Source organism: Clytia hemisphaerica, unplaced genomic scaffold (assembly GCF_902728285.1).
Source record: "Clytia hemisphaerica strain Z4C2 unplaced genomic scaffold, Clytia hemisphaerica genome assembly, whole genome shotgun sequence".
Taxonomy (NCBI): domain Eukaryota; kingdom Metazoa; phylum Cnidaria; class Hydrozoa; order Leptothecata; family Clytiidae; genus Clytia; species Clytia hemisphaerica.
The window spans coordinates 158,762-178,131 of NW_027104020.1; the positions used below are offsets into that span (position 1 = coordinate 158,762).

The 19,370-nt window shown below is 34.7% G+C and overlaps 2 protein-coding genes across 2 annotated transcripts; one reads left to right on the plus strand and one right to left on the minus strand.

Annotated features, from left to right (window-relative positions):
* Positions 1 to 7,121: 7,121 nt before the first annotated feature.
* Positions 7,122 to 9,468, plus strand: LOC136811437 (sperm axonemal maintenance protein CFAP97D1-like). The gene is made up of 5 exons (XM_067068040.1): positions 7,122 to 7,336; positions 7,567 to 7,647; positions 7,802 to 7,975; positions 8,178 to 8,231; positions 9,150 to 9,468. Exons 1-5 carry the CDS (start codon positions 7,244 to 7,246, stop codon positions 9,330 to 9,332), a joined length of 585 nt encoding a protein of 194 aa, XP_066924141.1. The 5' UTR covers positions 7,122 to 7,243; the 3' UTR covers positions 9,333 to 9,468.
* Positions 9,469 to 9,727: 259 nt separating this feature from the next.
* On the minus strand, positions 9,728 to 15,401 carry LOC136811436 (GA-binding protein alpha chain-like; the record flags this gene model as incomplete). The annotated part of the gene is given in 6 exon segments (XM_067068039.1): positions 9,728 to 10,530; positions 12,123 to 12,149; positions 13,100 to 13,174; positions 13,741 to 13,947; positions 14,592 to 15,026; positions 15,280 to 15,401. Coding segments are annotated over 6 exon segments (1,188 nt in total). The 3' UTR covers positions 9,728 to 10,192.
* Positions 15,402 to 19,370: the final 3,969 nt, after the last annotated feature.

The window sequence follows — 19,370 nt, forward strand, 5'->3', positions numbered from 1 at the left end:
TAAATTTGACAAAAAGTTATGTCCTCAACCAACAAGGTATGAAACCTTGTTTTCTAATTTTTTATTGATCAACTGAAATATAGAAAACTTTTGGTTTTTTTTGAAAGCTTATAATGAGTCCTTCAAATCTAGAATGAAGTTACCTGATCATAGCCAGTTTTCTTTTCATGAAGTCAAACTTTATGGGAATATTTTTTAGTATTTTAGTATTTCGTCTGGAAATAGTGTCAGAATTTGAAAAATATAACATACTGGACGGTAAAAATTGCTTTTCAATGCAGCTTAATATATTAGCCATGGACTGAAATCTAAGACAGGTATTAGATTAGCATATTTCATCTTAAATGAAGTGTAAACAACAAAGAGTTTTTTGCCAAATTTGTCTGATTATAACTACTCTAGGTCAAATTTCTGGACCAAGCCAGTTTGATTAAGCCCTGATATTATGTTTTCTGAAAATTGAAGTCATTAATAAAAAGATTATCCAGGACTAAAAGTGAAATTCAAAAATTTATTTTTTCAAAATTCTTTCACCTATTTGGGTGACATTACCAGATTCATGCTCAGCAAACACTTTAATGGTACGAGAGGGAAAATATGAAAATTCAAATTCATCAAAATTTAAACCTAAAGTCTGTCTTAAAAGTATGACATTATGACTCTAATTTGTCCAGTGGACAATAGAAGACAAATGAAAAAAACATTTTCCTTCTAATTCCTCAGGAACCCTGCAAATACTAATACTTTGAATATCAGAGGACAAGATTTCAAAAAAAATAAACCAGCCGAGGCTGGAAGGTCAGCCAAAAGAGCTAAGAGGGTTGGAAGGGTCAAACGGGTGAAAGGGATCATTTTGATGAGATGCGAGCAAATGTTAGATCAGCGTTCGATACAATGGCAATTAGCTGCCGGTTGAAAAGTCCAGGAACTTCGCTCGTTTGGGATGTTAGTTAGTCTACATAGTGTAATTAAACTTTTTGTTCATTTTAGTCAGTTATAATACATTTTTTCTGTTGGGTGTAGACAATATCCATATCTGACCAAAGTGTTATACTAAAAATAAATAAGAAAATTGACAAAAAGTCAAACCCAAAATAAAGATACATGCCATTATTAGTTTTCATTACATAGAAACTGTACTTTTTTTGTTTACTTGATAAAACTCCAATAACACTTTGTCGTAACTCTCTGCAGCTTCTTCTAAAAATTGTAACTGACTGCCATTAAGCCACAAACTTTTTGTTATGGCTGTGCAAGTTGTGACAAGAGTGGCCATGTTGTATAACTTGATGGTATATATACTTCATTAAAAAATCTAGAAACCATTTCTCGTAACTTTCTGCAGTCCGCTTTCTGCAAGTCCGATAAAAGATATGTAAAAACTGTTGTCGCCATTCATTCCATATCAACCATTTAGTTAAAGCCAAAAACGTGCGCAAAGATCAGAAAAATCTGCTGTTCCAAACTGCGTGAAAAATAATTTGATCAATTTCAACAAAAACTGTATATATATATATCATAAATATAATATATATATATATATATGTCGCCTGACTGTCTTGAATGACAGTCAGCCTGTCCCAAGCCAGGATAAAGACAGAGGGACCCAGAGAGGACTAATTACCCTTTCATTATAACATCGTCTCTCTAAGAGAAAAGAATTCGGCCATTCTTTGTTGTTTGTAGATCTGACAGGAGAAAACATTTTATTTTCATACTATATATATTTGCCTAGTACATCAGGATGTGCGAGGATGTCCCCTGCCTGGTGTCTAGTGCAGTCGGCTCCAAAGGAGTCTAAGGTGTTTACACCTTTGTTGATTCATTTTTTGTTTTCTTCTCCTGTCAGTCTACCTGGAGTTTGTTGTCATCTTGTACAGGCCGCTGGGGTAATGTCGCCTGACTGTCTTGAATGACAGTCAGCCTGTCCCAAGCCAGGATAAAGACAGAGGGACCCAGAGAGGACTAATTACCCTTTCATTATAACATCGTCTCTCTAAGAGAAAAGAATTCGGCCATTCTTTGTTGTTTGTAGATCTGACAGGAGAAAACATTTTATTTTCATACTATATATATATATATATATCAATAATTGATCAAATTCCAAAGACCATTTGTCATAATTTTGAAAGTCCAATAATAGGAGATGTGATCGTCATCATTTGGTTCCCGTCATCTGACCGACCCTGATTTACGATCAGCAGGTAGAGTCTGTAAGTCTGAAAGCTTTTCCGCTGCTTTGCTGGATTCCCACTGTCAACCTCTGCACGCTCTGTGTTTACAATCGAAGTAGCGAGCTGCGTGCTAATGGAGAGTAAACCGAAAACTAGTTTATCCACGGTTGACGGTTTCTCAATTTTTTAATTTGGACCAGTCCACGCGGATTCCCTTTCAACAAGATGTAGCTGCTTCTTTAACAGAAAAATATTTTCGACCGACCGACTGAACGACCCACCTTTTTAAAGTAGAAATGATGGGAACCAAACAATTTTTTGTGATTCGCCTTATATAATATGACTGAAGCCACAACCTTGCCGATACACAGGACATTCCGGTGCAGTTTGTCAGGTGCGCAAATATATGGATAAATCACTGGACAAAAGTCCACAATTTCACCGAACCTCCAAAGTCATTTGCATTGAGTTTAATGAACCGCGTATTAAAAAATACACAATTTCTCTTTCGCACCAAATAGGCTTTTAAATCGAAATATGAAAAAAATCCGTAGTGGAACACGCGTGAATGTGATCTATTTGTTATAGACAGGCAGCTGAGGTCACAAAAAAATTGGATGGGGTGCGAACAATCCCAAACCACTTTTAATTGAAAATATACAACCTAAATATCTAGAAACCATCAACGGGAATACTTATTATCTCGTCGGGCGGTTAGGCGGCGGGCATTCTCTAATTCTCCATTCGGCGTCCGGTCATTTGAAATGAAAACAAAAGTTAAAAAGGGCGCGCTATCAGTAAAAGTTATCGTGACATGTTATGACAGAAAGTATGATTGATAAACTTGGTGGAATTATCAAAACAAATTTGTTGTCAAAGAGATTTTAACAGTAAGTGAAAATACAGGCCAGATATCAACAAGTCCCATGTTGCGTACTCGTTCCAAGTTGGAGCAGTTGATGGTACTAGACAGTCCGGTGTAGTCCGGTGTGCACTTTTGAAAATTTAATGAAGAAAACACCAAACAAAAAATAACGCCGGAATGTCCGGTGTATCGGCAGGGTCGTCTGAAGCCAAACACGTCCAAGTCCAAAAAAACACGATTGCATCCAGTCTTTATCAAATTTAGACAGTAGCTGTATGTACTTTTGTATACTTTATCAAATTCCAATAACATTATACAGACCTGCCAACTTGAGATGTGCATTTTGCGTGAGATAAAAATTTCAAAGCAAAATCCGAAATCTTAGTTTGATTTTTCCGATTTCGGAAACCGGAAAGTTTTTTCCAAAAGATCGAAAATCTGGGAAAATTTTTCCAAAAATCAGAAATCTGGGAAAAAAATTTCTGAAAATCAGAAAATTGGGAAATTTTTTTCTGAAAATCGGAACATTGGGGAAACTTTTTTAAAAAAATCGGAAAAACAAGGAAATTTATTTTAAATGTCAAAAATGCATGAGAAATCAAACTTTTGAAAAAGTGCGTGAGACAGTGTTGGAATGCGTGAGTCTCACGTCCAATGCGTGAGAGTTGGCACCTCTGATTATAACACCATCAATCCCCCTCTAGAGGCAAACAAGAAAAATATGTTTTTATTTCAAAAACTACTGTAATAAAAAGCAAAAATAAAAAGTATCAGAAAATTCGACATAAACAAAAACTTGAGCAAACGGATTTAAACCTTCATAAGACGGTTTGTGTAATTAACGATGCGCGATCCAACGATTCACGATGCACGATGCACGATCGATCGAGAGAAAGAATATGTTCGCCGCATGCCCCACTCGAAAGAAAAAGCCTTGACGTCATAGAACAGTTTTGGCGCCTCATTTTTGTACGTTTATTATTTTTTTAAGAACAGTGAATAAGGTAAATAAGGAATCATTGGCTACATTACTTTTGGCATGTTCTTATAAAAGCCTTTCACCAACAGAATGGCAACTGGTGCTTTTATTTATTTGATCTTTTTCATTGATTGATGATCAAGTCAATTAATTTGATTCATTTGATCTTTCTCAAAAAAGGTGAGTTTATACACGCGCTCTTCATTAAAAAACGTCTTCCCTACTTTACCACAACATGGTAATTTTTTGTTTATAACCCTGTCTCAATCCTATGCATTAGGTTGGTTTAATCGGAGAAACGTTTTTTTTTTAAGAAAGAAAGCAAAAAGGTTACAAGATATCCAATTCAAATCATGGGCAAAAAAGTTTATGTTTTGATTTGATTTGATTGTTGAGGTTAAAATATAAACACGCATACTTTACATTGATTTTCCAGGAATACAAAAGAAGGAATGAAAGTATGTGATTACTAAAACCTTTAAATGCATAATTAGAATAATTAACATAATATATGCATGGATCGTGCATCGCGCATCGTGAATCGTTGGATCGCGCATCGTAAATTACACAAACCGTTCATAAGATGTAGAAAAAGAATCCCCTTGATGAAAATCATGTGTTTGATTTGCCAAGTTAAAAAAATAAATGAGAGATATTGAAGCTTGCAACAGATTCACCTTGGAAATACTTTGAAACAACACTTTATCGACTTATCGCTTGAGCCGCCATCTTGAAACACCACATTATGATCTGTAAAAACAACACACGCTAAAAGTACCCAAAAAGTTAACCCGATCGGAAGAAAGTTTAGAAATCAAAGTGAGATCGGGAGATTGGATTTTTTTTTTTGGCGTCTTATGGAAGAACTGGAAAATTTTACCTATTTGAATGCCCAGCTTAGGCTGACCAATCAGGATCAAGATTTCTAATTGGAAGACACTACATTGCAAAACTTGGAAAATCTAATTTCGAAGAAGGGAAAGAGATATTCGTATGATATGATTTTATTTTCAAATGTTTCTAATCCTTTCGTGGAGTCAGGGTGTTTCAGAATTAATAAAAAAAGAACAATTACATTATTTTAGTTTTCTTTTCAAAATCGATTTTTCTTTGTTTTGGAAAGTAATTTCTAAAGTCACAAAGTTGTGTTGTTAGCACTCATTGGACTGACGGGTGAAGATAATATGAATTGAGCTGTCTAAGGCTAAGCCAATTCACTAGTCACGTCTTACGAAAATTCAATGTAGAGATAAATTATCGCAAAATATAGTTGGTTAAGATTATATATTGTTTTTCGAGTCACTGTGTAATATTTTTCCTGCCAATTTTTGAAGTCAAAAACTAATTTTGTCCTACAAAGGGTCTATTTAGAACACACTTTTACTAACCTCTGCATAGGTTATCCATTATTCCAATGCTGGAGTTCTTAGTAGAGGCATTTAAACTCATAAAAACTTTGATTAAAGATTTGTTTATGAATCCCCAAATCCCCAGCCCCCACCATTGAAAACCTTGGTTTGGCAAAAAAACCTGATCTCAAGACAATGAGCCCTTCACAATTGTTTAAACATCCTAAGACCGTGAATATAAAGAAATAGCCTGAAGCCGCCCGGATCCACAAAGGCCACACACCAACGATCACAAAATCACTTCTACACTTGCAGATTGAGGCGTTCACCTCGTGTTCTTACAAGGAATACAGCTGCGACTGCTTTTAGGTGCTTAATATTTGTTTTTAAGTATAGGCTACACAAAGACATTTTTGCCACTCGCTTATTTAATATTTCGTTTCCATGCGCGAAGTGGATTTTGCTTATAAAAAAAGAGCCGATTTTTTTACTCAAAATGAAACATCTTTTCTCAAATATATAGAGTCGGTTGGAGGACAAGAACCAAACCATCAATTAGGCTTGGCCTAAAATCTGTCTCAAAATAATTTGCAGCTGGAGAAAAAAATAGCTGTAACTTTTGATAGAATTCGAATCAGTTGCGATTTTGTGCTCCTTAAAAAGATAATCGTGAGTGGAATATTATGAAGTAAAAAATTTGAGAAAAAAAAGGAAAATGAAAATGAAAAATGAAGAAGAAAAAAATTGATTTCTTGTAGAAATGTGGCATAGTTACCATTTTCACAGGAGTGATTCATCAATCTTAGATCATTATCACTGTCAAAAAATTTTTCAAAAATATTAATTCAATCAAAAGATATCAAACAAAGTTTATTGCTGGTTGACTCTATAAACACTATAAAGTAGTAAAAAACAACAAAAAAACAGCCTTTTGTCGATCAACCAGCAATAAACTTTGTTTGATATCTTTTGATTGAATGAATATTTTTGAAAAATCTTTTCACACTGATGATGATCTAATATTGAAGAGTCACGCCAGGACAAAGTTTTTGCAAGCGAGGGAAGATATGATGATTTAATATCATGGAACTAATCGAACTTTTTACTGACCGAACTGATCGAACTGCTATTGCTTAAAAAATTGTGAGTGTTCGATATAGGTTCGATTAATTTTTTTAATTGAATTTTTAAATCGTTTGATTGGGTTCGCTTAGTTTGAATTGTTTGATTGGTTCGACACAAGTTCGATTGATCGGATCTCTGGCATGTTATATGACAGAAAGTATGATTGATAAACTTGGTGGAGTTATCAAAACAAATTTGTTGTCAAAGAGATTTAAAGTAAATGAAAATACAGGTCAGATATCAACAAGTCCCATGGTCAAGTTATTCAAAGCCTTTCAAAGCCTGTCGCGCGCGTTCGCCAAAACGACTATTGATTGCTATTGGGTTGCAAAATCTCACAGACTCTAGACTAGACACAAAATAGCAAAGCAGAAGATTATGAATACAATAAGAACAGATCATACTCACTTATACTTTAAGGTGAATAGTAGAAATGTGTCAATCACGAGGTTCAACTTATATACCTGCTTGACCTTTTTTGAAATTTGAGTAGGCTTCATCCGGCTAAACTTTCACTTTCGTTTTCGGAAGTTACTAGACTGCGCTTCTTTTGTAGCGCCTGCTCCGCGATAGAGGCTAAATCTAACGTCACCATAGTAACGTTTGATAATGGCAGAGAACAAAAACAAAAAAAGTCGGCCATTTGTTCTTCTCAAATTACAGCGCGAGGACATATCTCGAGTGCGCAGGGGCCTTTTTGGGTTTTTCTAACTTTTATGGGATTTTAATTTCTTTTGTAAAAGTAGGTAGAATGCATCGTGCTTACCAATCGATAACTCCTGCCAACAATAAACTTTTAAAGCAGAGATGGGATATGACAAGATATGATACACATCGGAAAAAGGTAAGACGTTGGCATGTGTTTTCTTTTCAACTTTTGATATTTCTTTAAGCATCACCAGTGCTTAAAAATGTAAAACGCAATAGGTTTTCTGCTGAAGTTTATTAATCGTTATTTTTGTTGCTCCGTAACGCTTCAGAGGGCTAGAATTTTCGCGAAAAAGACTAAAATTTTCGAATACCTTATTAACTTCAGCGAATAAAATAATGGTTAATTGCTTTCTTCATTTTCAGGTTCGTCAGGCAAGCGCAGTGATCGATAACCATGCCCCCTGTACATATTTGCATCTACACTTGAAACTTAAAAAAATGCAGGTAACTTACGTTTAAACCTTTATCATAATTTAGATGAGCAGTACTCCGTTTGGATTATTACAGTATGTTTTATAGACTGGACTTTTTGGAAATCATCTTTATACTCTTATGGAGGGGCCTGTGTATATGCAACAAATTGCCGTTCGAATTCTAGATTGAGGGAGAAAACTTAGCAACTGTGGAAAGAGACAATCGAATTTTATTGGAGAAAATGTCACATATCATGAGAACCAAAGGGCGTGTAGATAATCGCAACTACTACGAACACAAAAGTTTGAATAAAACCAAACGTCAGCGTGAACTTCTTCGAGTAACACACGAAAATCAGGTAGCGTTAGAAGCCTTTTATCTTCAAAAGTCTAACTAGCTGTTGTTTTTCTCTTTTTGATTAACAGGAAAAACTGTTTTTTTTGAGTAAAATTATTATCACTAATGTTACAATTTATACGAAGGGCCATTTTCTTTTGAAAATGAACAGAATTTTTTTTAAAAACGTTTTGAATGAAACATTTTCTCCTTTTCTGTTACAGGCTATATTGAAAAGAATAACATCGAAAGAACCACATTTGAACCATTTACATTGGGTAAGTAACTGTTATCGTCTAAAAAGTAATGAGGATCAACTAACGCGTCTCGATTATTTCGAAATGCATGTAAGAGATATGTGATGATTGGATAAAATTTTAAATGGATTTCTCACGTCTCGCGTTTCATTTATTTTGGTTTATGTGAAATAGATGCTCACAAACAGAACAAGATTTGAGGGTCTGTTACATTCATCAATTCAAAAATAATTAATTTTCTTTCTCCCGATGGAACTGATCCAATTAGATTAGATTGTCGAGGATATGCTTATTTAAATAGGCTGCCCTTAAATTGCCCTGTGATTGAAAAAAAACTCACAATGAAATTACAGCTGATCTCCGTAATTTAAAATGATTCCTGATTTTAAACTCTGTTGGGGCAGAGACAATGAACGGAAATATTTTCGCGATTCGCGGAAATTTAGTTACCGTGAAGTTGTATACACTCAAGGTACCTTTAAAAGTTTTCTCATGAAAAAGGCTGCTACTTTAGGCGTACAAACTTTCGCGAGGTCGAAAAATCGCGAATTTGAGGAAAAAATGTTTTTCGCGAGCATAAACTTTCGCGAATCGTTGGATAAAAATAAGAATTTGTATGAAAATTTCCTTAAAAGTGAATATTATCCGATAATCCGATAAAAACGGTTGCTCCTCAATTTTAAAAAGGCATTAAATATGCCGAAAATTTAATATTAATTACGATATTTATTATTGATTTCCAATTTTTGAGAATTTTTCACGATAAACTTTCGTGAATTGCCCTGTTAAGAATTTTCAAAGACATTTACTTTCGCGAAAAAGGTCAAAATTCGCGAAAATCGCGAAAGTTGGTACGCCTAAAGTAAGCCTCAGATAAAAATAGATTTTGGAAATTGTTGGATTTTCTGGATAAAAAACATTTAAGTTTTATGAATTTAGGAGGAAGAATGGAAAGCTAACCAACGATACATGGATAATATCGCAAAATATCCCAAGGATTGGTATGAAGCTATCGTTCGAAAGACCAAACCCAAGAAGAAGAGCACCTCAATGCAAGACAAAGATGATAAATCAGATGAAGAGAATGACAACAATGAACATCTACCATCTATCAACAATTAAAGCCACTTTTTTCTTAACAAATGAACAATTCTTTTTTCTAATATTTTGATAAATTTTGCTATCTTTTTGTTTTTAATAAAGTAATTTTATATTAATATTTTATTTAACAAAATAAATAGATTTAGTTATATGTAAATTGTTTTGACTATACAATAAATGAAAATGGTTTGACTAAAAATCTATAAAAATTTAATATAAAATTGAGTATAAAATGGTATGAAAATAAGTATATAAAAATAAAGATGTTGAAATCAACCCTTTGAGTGCCAATGTCGTATATATCAGACATGGGCTATGTAGGAGGGCGAAGCCCTCCTGTAATGCCCAGTTTGAGTTAGAAATCGTCATTTTTTTGTCTAACTCGTAGGAATCGGATTGGACAAGCAAAAGAAAATCAAAAGTGAGTCTTTTCACCGAGATTTTAACCTTAAAAGTCAAAAAAATGCAAAATTTGACAAAAATCCACTTTTTTATGATTTTGACAGTTTTTTTGACCATTTTTGGTCAACGAGTGATCCAAGAACCTCCAAATTTGGCCCTGGTTAACTTGATTCTGTCCTCCAACGAATTAGTTTGAAGTTTTAACACTCGGCACCTTTCTAACATTCAGTCAGGTCCGCGCAGCGGGCGGCACCGAAGGCGCTTAAAAGAAAGAGGAGACTATCCAACGCTATCCAACGAGCTTCTAACTCCTTCTAGATCCGGAGATATAAGCCTTTAAAGTTCGAACTAGCGATTTTTTTTTAACTTAAAAAAATGACCGTGGTACTTAAAGGGTTAAGAAATATTCTTTAGTCTCTAAAAGATAAGCGTTCACAACAATCGTCGTGTCTATACTGTAATGTAAGTATAGATAAGTTTCAATCATCGCTGCTCTCGCTCACCAATTGACTAAGTTCTGCAGCACTGTACCCCAACAACATCTTCAGATCACAAACAAACTGATAAACGAAGCGCTTACCACACACTTTGTGTATCAAGTCGCCATCGTAGTAATACCTCAAGGCTCGACTCAATTTTTCGTAGTTCATGGAGGGTTTGTTTTTGCGTTCACCCCATAACTGAGCAACTCGTTCAGGGTCAACCAATTTGAAAGCACCTTCTTCGCCCACCCACATAATTATGTCTTTCATGTTTTTCTCTGTTAACAGCTCCAATAAGAATTGCCACAGTTGTATTTGCCCACTGCCCGGTGATGCTAAAAATGATAGATGAAAGTTTCATAGTAGGTGCTCCACAGAGTGCAGTTTTTATTGAAAAAAGTTTCTCATAACAAAACATTATTCGGTTGTATGGAAAACTTCTTTCGAACCCGCGGACGGGGAGCGTGGAGTAAGGTTTATAACGCACTCTTAACTTGAGAAGACAAGTAGTTAGAGACATTCGAGTTATAGAGGTTGGAGTTGAGGTAAAGTTTCCACTATATACAGCTCGTGGCCAGAGCCGAGTTAACTCTCTATAAAATTTCGATGGGTAAATATAAGCACTTCTACAATCAATCAATGAATAACGGTCGCAAATACACCTTTTCGACCGTAGTCGCGCGGTCAGGCGCGTGCCACTTAATTATTTGATTATCCCACTAAACTCGATCCAATCCTTTTTTTGACACATTTTTCTATTGTCTATAGGTGCAAAAAAAGGACTGGGACGGTTTTAGTGGGATAAAGCGGACAAAAAAATGCCCGCGCGGCAATTGGCGGCTACGGTCGAAAAGGTGTATTGGTTGCGCTTTGATGGCCTTGCCACAAGTGAAGACTTGCTATAAAATAAATATTATTACGCAACTGTAGTTTCTCAGTTACGAAAACGGCTAATTCATTGAATGATTCTGTTATATCTATATGGTTATAAATTAGCTTCGATCATTAATCGCGTCATAAAAATTACACAAACATTAAAAAACGAGCTATTCTCTATTGTTTAGCGTTAATTTAATACCTTAAAATCATTTTGAACCACTAAACAGAATTTGAATTATACCCTACACCAAATTTTGCACTTCATCATCACAATGAAAAATTAATGTCGTAAAATTACGGGCACATTTGTCATCAACCCATAATACTTTTTCGTGGGTCACCCGGCATACACGTCAAAATAACAGGTCGAAATTCTAGACAAAGTCCAAGACTTTTGGCCATAGCTCTTGACCACTTGATTTTAAGGGGCATAAACATGGATTTATAAAGCCCGAAGGGCTAGATGGAGTGCTGAAAAGTGTGCCGAAAGTCACGTGACATTACAATAGAATTTCAGCGCTTGCCCAATCAGAAGCTTCGCGGGTTTCGAAAACAATTAGCAGCAATATTTTTTGCGATATTCACTTTTTTTGCCTGTGATGGCTTAAAGTGCGACATCTAGCCCTTCGGGTTTTATATCTATGGACATAAATCGACTATTTTGGCGTAAAGGAGATAAATCGTTGAAAAATCTCTGATAAACTTTAAAAACATTTACTTAAAAAAGAAAACTTCCAAACGTGTTATGAATGAAAGCGTTGTGGTTTTTCTTCTTTCTCATAAATTTTTCACTTGATTTTCATATGATCAATCAAAGAAAAAAAGAAAACACAAAAATGGGGGAAAGGGTAAGAGCAACGTCAACCTAATGCTCAACCAATAAAAATCAACGAGCTTGCTTCAACCCCTAAACTATGAGAAACAATTTCTAAAGCGTGTTAAATCACTGTAAATAGCTTACAAAAATTAAATTACAATTTAAAGACTCTAAAGATAAAAGACGAACAAAACAGGGTGTTATATAAATAAAAGAACAAAGGAAACTTACAATAACCATCTGTGGAGATCTTTGTTCCTAAAAATAAAAGTTATTTTTGTTTTTACTGAAGCAATTTTTGCCCAAGAGTAGAAAAAACCTCAAAGGGAAAGTTGATGAGCACCTCAAATTGAGGTTCTTTTTGAAATTCTATCACCAGAAAACATACAAAATAACTAGTGCGTGTGTGTTTAAAAAGGGATTTGCAGGTCTAAATTTGCATTCAAAATTCGATTTTGAACTGGAATTTGGCCCTATTTTCTGATTCAAAAGACATTTTGGCATTTGAAACAAAAAAAAAATTCCGTGTTTCTTGAAAAATTATCCTGAAAGCAGTAATTTTTACATCGTTTCTTCGTTTAAAAATTTCAGAAGACAGTCAAAAAACTTTTGTCAGGTCATTTCTGACTTTATGCCCTAATAGCAACTCTTCTGAGGATTACACAAATCATACACAGGTTATTTATAATTGCACAACGTCATAGATTTTTCAGACCTCTCTCAGAACCAACACATTGTATGAAGCCACTCACTGATATAATTTGGCTAAAGAAGAAGAAGAGCATAGGCCTTCCTTAAAAGGGAATAGGCCTCCTGAAAAAATAATCCAAAGAATCACAGCGCAAACAAACATTTGGCTAAAATCTACACTTTTCTCAGCAGAAGTCAACCGTGGTATTGGTGGGTTAAAGCTGGGCTAAATCTATGCATATTTTTTTAAATCACCCACATGTCTAAATGAGTTCTGGCCAAAAGTGAAACATTTCGAATATCTAGGCTCGCCGAAAACAGTTTTCACCAAATCCTTCAACCGATCTTTCCTTGGATAAATTTTTAGTATCTAGATTTTGTGAGTTCTAATTTTGGGAGTTTAACCGAGGGAGTTAGACCGAGAAAGCACGAAAAATTCAAAACAGACCGAAATTTAAAACTTAGTTGGTCAATGCAAAAGAGAAAACGAGGTAAGGGGAAAACATTAACATACGTACTGCTTGTGGCGGAATTCGTTTTATCGATAGAATTAGTTGATATGTTTCCTTGGCTGTTTAACTCTGTAACAGATGCTGAAATTAAAGATGGGTGAATTGGTTGCACTGGTAAAGTAATAATAAAGGTGAACTTGCTTTCAAAATATTTTCGTCTCCAAAACAAAAGATGGTTTCAATATACATGTTTTTTTAATAAGCATATAAAAATCCGAAAACAGGCTCAGAGATGCTTAGGTCGAAAGCTTAATAAGGCTGAAAAAATGCTTGAGGGATGCTTATATCCAAAGCAAAAATTTAGGGAAATACTGAAAAGCCTTAAAATTCCAGACAAAAAAAACCCAAAATCAGGAAAAAACATATTTTCGTAGGCTCAAGTAATGCTTGCCATATGCTTAATTTTCCCCATATCTGAGCCTATGCTTACAAGTGCAATGCTTGAAAAAAAATGTACACCCAGCAATAAAACAAAAATCCGCGAAAGAAATTTTGTGGAGCAACTTGAAACATTCCAAAAAGTGGTGACACACAAATAAATAGGCTGTCTGAACAAAATCCACCTTTGCTTTGTTATGTACCCGAAAAAAACATTCAATTTTTAGTCCTCATAATGTAGTGAATTCATACAATGGAAATATATATACCAAACTTGAGGGCTTCAACGTGTATCCAAAGGATGTCAACCGCACTATCGGTAAAGAAACGCTGAAGACTTCTTTTACGAATTTTATACAATAATTTTCCATCAATGTGGAATTTTTGGTACGGCGTGGTTGGTTTGCTTACACGAAGCTGACTGACCAACCATTCCATGAATTTCGAAACTTCCTCGACACTCCATTGCTTTGGATCTAGAAATCAATACAAACTTTATTTTGTTAACAGCATTCCCTCCGTATCTTTGTTAAATAAAGAACAAATAAGATTGATTAATGGACCTTGTGAATTATGGGTTAATGTTATAATACTAATTTAAATAAAACGACAAAGAACCAATCGAATTGACGTATTCGAGATTCAAAGTGTGCAAGTGGGTTAAAGTCCCACTAAAAATGAGTTCCCAGCATATTTAGAGATCCCACTTAAAATCAATCAAACATAGTCCCACCAATAAATAGACTTCAAAACGTAAATTTGTCAAATCAAAACATTCCCTAACGCCTTGTTTCTGATGACAAAAGGTTGTTTAGATTATTCAATTCCTTGAAAATGATTTGTTTGATTTGATCAATAATGATAGCCGTTAGAAAAAGTTAGAAAAAGACTATAAACAGCCACATTGTTAAATGGTAGGTATATTCCACCTCACCATGGTTCTCCCTCTGAAATTCAAATGTTCCCTAAAGAAACGGAACCAAAATCAACTAACTCTATCGGTGCATATGCGAGTTAATATCAATTTCGTACTATTTCGTACAAAAAAAGGCTTGCAAACTTTTGTGAAAAATATTTGTACAAAACCTTTTAATTGGGCAATTTGAAGAAATAAAATCACCTGGTGGTAGTTTGAGATCAGTTTCACCACGTAACATTTCTTGCATCAAAATGAAAGGGGTACTTCCTCTCTCATTCAAACAAGCTTTCTTGGCGGCTGGTGGTGTCTCCTCTTTGAGTGTGCTCACTCTTTCCTTCGAGGCTTCTTTCTCTCTTTCCGTTCCTCCTCCTCCTTCATCGTTTTTCATTACTCTCTTCTTCGTTGAATCGTTGGAGATGGCTTCTTCATTCACTTGATCGACCAGAATGACATCTACCTTCTCGTTGATCAAGTCCTGTATACTTCCTTGGCTTAAATCTTTGACTATGGATTGGTCTAGGTCATCAGCACTGACTTTCAAAAAAGACAGTCCTTCAATGCTGGTTCTTTCCCCTCCTTCAGACTGCTCAGATTCATTCTTTTGGGGCTCAATGTGTGGTGCGTCAGGGTTCACCTCTAACAATGAAGGGATTTATTCAATATCTAAGAAAATACTTTACAAAGGCTTCAAAAGAATGCTTCTAATTCATGCCGAAATCTTATAAGATCAGTGGACATGTGGATCAATCTCATCGAGAAAATACTTTACAAAGGGTTCAAAAAATGTTTCGAATTTATGTAGAAAATGGTGCAAAAAAAATAGCATTCATTTGATCCCTTGAGTAACAAAAAACTGATTTAGGAAAAATAAACTGAAAAATAAACTAACCAAGAAGATCAGAATCACATTCTGGAAGACTGCAAATATCACTATTGTCTTCGTCATCATCTAGGTCACGTGATGTTGTTGATGTCATCTCATCTTCTCCATTCATTGCAGCAAGTCTATGACTAAGCAAAGCATAGAATAATAAACAAGTGATACTTTTATGGACCTACCTGGTTATGCATTTAACACATATATAATTGATATCTACATTAGACAGGAGACCCGTCGTGTGTTTTTTAATAATTTGATGTACACAAGACGGGTTCGAGCTGTGAGTCCAATATTGGACTCACATTTTTTACAGTGGGAAATTTGAATTTAGCGCTGTCCTCACTTACTAAGACAAAAACCAAATTTCGGAAGTTGCGCTTTCTCTAAGAAAGTGTGACCAGTAAAAGAATAACAAAATTTGATTGGCTATGTTTTCAACCGTTATTAGGATCTGAGAAATTCAAACTCTCAGCCTATACCATGCTATACATTTCGCCATCAGTTTATCAAAGAAGAAATCATAGCATGGATTCCCAGGCTATATCTACATAAGCGTGATCATTAAACAATCATTCAGAACACAAATAGTGACGATCTATAAATTCGTCGTTTGTTCTTATAAAAAAACACGTTAGAAACCAAATTTCATGCTCTTGAAATATTCTTTCATATTCAAGACTTCGAAAGCAAAAAAACATATCTCATCAAAAAATTCAGTAATTTTAAGAACATTGCTGTATGCTTATTAATAGTGATTCTATAAATAATATGCGTTTTTGAAAAATCTTTTTTACAAAAGTCTGCTGAGCCATCCTTTCCTACTTTCATGCAAAAAGTCAGAAAATAACAAGTCCAAAAAACCCTTTTTTTAGCCGTTTTTTTAGCTGAAATTTACCCAAAATTTTTTCTCCAAAAATTTGAGCTCCGCCACATTCGAGGGTTTATAGTTATGCATCTTTGTTCAAAAATCGTAAAGAATGAAGAGCCAATCTCGAGAAAAGCTAATACCTAAGTAATGATAATGTGCTTGTAAAAATATCGAATTTGGCCAGTTTTTTCTATAAAACACGCCAAGCAACCAAGGTCATGTCTAAACACACATATTCTTCAAAAGTAAGCCCTCATGAGCAATAAAAAACATCTATCTCATAAAAAAAAATTGAGTAATTTGACTAAGAAAATTGATGTATGCTTATTAATAGTGATTCTTTAGATAAACAGCGTTTTTGAGCCAACAAAATTTTTTGCAAAAATCTGCTTAAGCCATCTTTTACAGATAGAACCCACTTTCATGCAAAAAAATAGAAAAAAGAAGACCAATTTCACAATGTCCAAAAAACCCGTTTTTTGCCGTTTTTTTGCCCAAATTTGCCCAAAAATTTTTTTTTTGAAAATCGGGCTCCGTCACATTCGAGGGTTTATAGTTATGCATCTTTGTGCAAAAAATCAGAAAAAACTAACGAGCCAATCATGAGGAAAGCTAATAACAAACGAACGAACGAACGGACGAACGGACAAAGGTTAATTTATAGGACCTCCACCGGGGTAGGTCCAACAATAGAAGCTCCATATATCTACGCGTACTCTGTACCAGAGTGTATCTCACGTTTATTTTGAAATTAGCCGTAGATATCGGGTTTGTTTACAGACAAATCTACACGCAGGCATGTGTTTCGTCCTTTCGCTAAGACGTTGTCTTGAAATCGAAAATGAAACCACTGAAAACGAAAGTCAAATCGGCCCATACTCGAAATCCCATAATCTTGTGGTCAGAATCGTAGACCTCTACAAAACCCCAGGTAGTATAGGTCTGCTTAATGATCTACCAACCGCTTCCCGGTTTGGTTTTTTTTAATTCGATGTACTTTACAGAATCTTGGCGAGTTAATAATTTGATTGACATTGATGTGCGCGCAAAAACGATCATTTTGAACGTTTTCAATAGAATGTTTACATTCGAAATTCGAATCCCAGACCAGAAAAAGAAAACAGAAAGAAAGATAAAAAACAGTCTGTAAATTTATTTTTGACTTTCGCTTTTATAAGATATCTGGTCTGTAAATTTATCAAAACTTTTCCTTCAGCTCTTTGGTCGAAACTCAAAAATACAAATATCAACAAAAAAGTGAAAGAAAACAACCAAAAAACACTCCAATCTCTTCAAAACAAAAGAATTGAAGATAAACACAAAGGCCACACAGTATCGAAAAGTGAATGCCAAAGCTGGAGAAAAGTTCGTTTGTTTCAACATTTAACAAGGGAATAACAACACTCCCTTTTGTAGAACCATACAAAAGTAATTTCATAAATATTCAACATAACCCCCAAAATGTACTGTATATACATAACAAAAATACCTTGAAATAATCTGCAACAATATCTGTAGAACTGACAAAATAATTATCTGGAGCCAAAGTGATCAACGAATCCAGTGTACAGTGTGGTAAAGAATTATACACTCATACAACCTCATACAAGTTCAAATTCAAGCATCAATATGTAGTTTTCTGAAGCAAAATTTTGTTGGTGCACACAAAAGATACATCAGGGCACTTAAATTCAATAAATTTAATTTCTAATCTTTTACAAAATCTCCACATCAAACGAGAAAGGAGGAAGAAAAAGAAGCAAACATCCTTCCACCTACTTTTTTTTCGAGATCCAAATATATTTTCCAATCTATGATTTAGTGCCTCACAGAAAATTTAAACATTACGTAATGTTATATTTGTAGACACTAGCCAGCTAAAAGTGTCTTTGGCCGTATATCGGCTAAAGGCGGCAAATCTCTGGAGAAAGGAAATATTTCTTATTAAGCATCCTCTATAAGGAGCACGAATCCGTTAGTGGATGCCAGCAGCCTAATAATCTAAAACTGACAAAGTCCAAATTATATTTACATCCGAAATCTTTAAAGAGGGATCATAAAAGGTTCTCAAATTCATAACAGACGCTGATAAAATTAGATTTAATTAACAAGGAAGCTTTTATAGGTATCTTCTGCAAATATTATTTTGATGAAAAGCAGGAACATCGTAGCAAAAAATGTGCAGACGTACTGCATGAATACTTTGTCTGCTTCATTCAGCTTCATCTTTCTTATAAAAACAGAATACTCCAGGGTACAGAGATGGATTTCTATTATGAACAGTTTACAATAGAAAAGACATAGAAGCAATTCGCTAAGGAATTCTGGTCCTTCATCCAAAAAAATTGTTCTGTTTGTGTTACCCGAGCGACATCATTATAATATTTTCCACTGATTTTTTTTGTCTGGAGGAGCAGGAAAAAATATGGAAAAAGCAAATTGTTCTTTTGACGTATTGTCTTTTCTCTGCAGAACAAACGAACACATAAGCAATGATGAATAAAATTTGAAACTGCAGGAACGTTATTTTGATCTTTCTGCTGCTGCTTAGGTTGACGTCGAAAAATAGTTCTGTTTGCGTCACCCGTCGCAGCATATTTTCTGCTGATTTTCTGATGCGGACGGAGAGCTGTAAAATATCTGGAAAAATTAAATTGTGCTTTTAGCATATAGCTTTTTTCTCTAGCTCTTCTCCGCTGAACAGACAAACACATAAACAAAACAAATACCTTATTACATGAAAATAAATATGGAAGTATTTAACACGAATTGAAAAATTTGGTGTTAATAAAAACCCCCTTAATTAAAACCAGCCGTGGTGTCCTTGAAAAAGCAAATAAAATTTGTGTTAATTTTTTGCGTGTTAATTTCAAGGCTGTTAAATACTTCCATATTTTTTTTCATGTAATAAGGTAAATTAGATTCAAACTACAGGGAGGAAGAACAGCGTTATTTTAGCTATACTTTGCAAGAACACAACAGATACAACACCCACCCCCTGTCAGAAGAAGAAATTGGCTTTCTGACACGATTTTAAAAACCTGGAAATCTTTCCAATTACTGACCGACCACCCGTTCGCCAGCCCGCATGTATGTATTTTTAACAAATGCTGTGACGCGAACAGAACAATTTTTCAATGGCTGCCTCAAGTGTATTATATTAATTTTGGCGTACTAAATTTGGGAGATTTGTAAAATCCGCCAAATTGATTACCAGCCAAAAATTTTGAAA

What these genes read in the sequence shown, in the direction of transcription:
- LOC136811437 (XM_067068040.1), top strand. Translation starts at nt 7,244, where the DNA reads ATGCATCGTGCTTACCAATCGATAACTCCTGCCAACAATAAACTTTTA. An exon ending in TGAAACTTAAAAAAATGCAG is followed by an intron (nt 7,648 to 7,801) that starts GTAACTTACGTT and finishes TTCGAATTCTAG; the next exon opens with ATTGAGGGAGAAAACTTAGC. An exon ending in GAGTAACACACGAAAATCAG is followed by an intron (nt 7,976 to 8,177) that starts GTAGCGTTAGAA and finishes TTTCTGTTACAG; the next exon opens with GCTATATTGAAAAGAATAAC.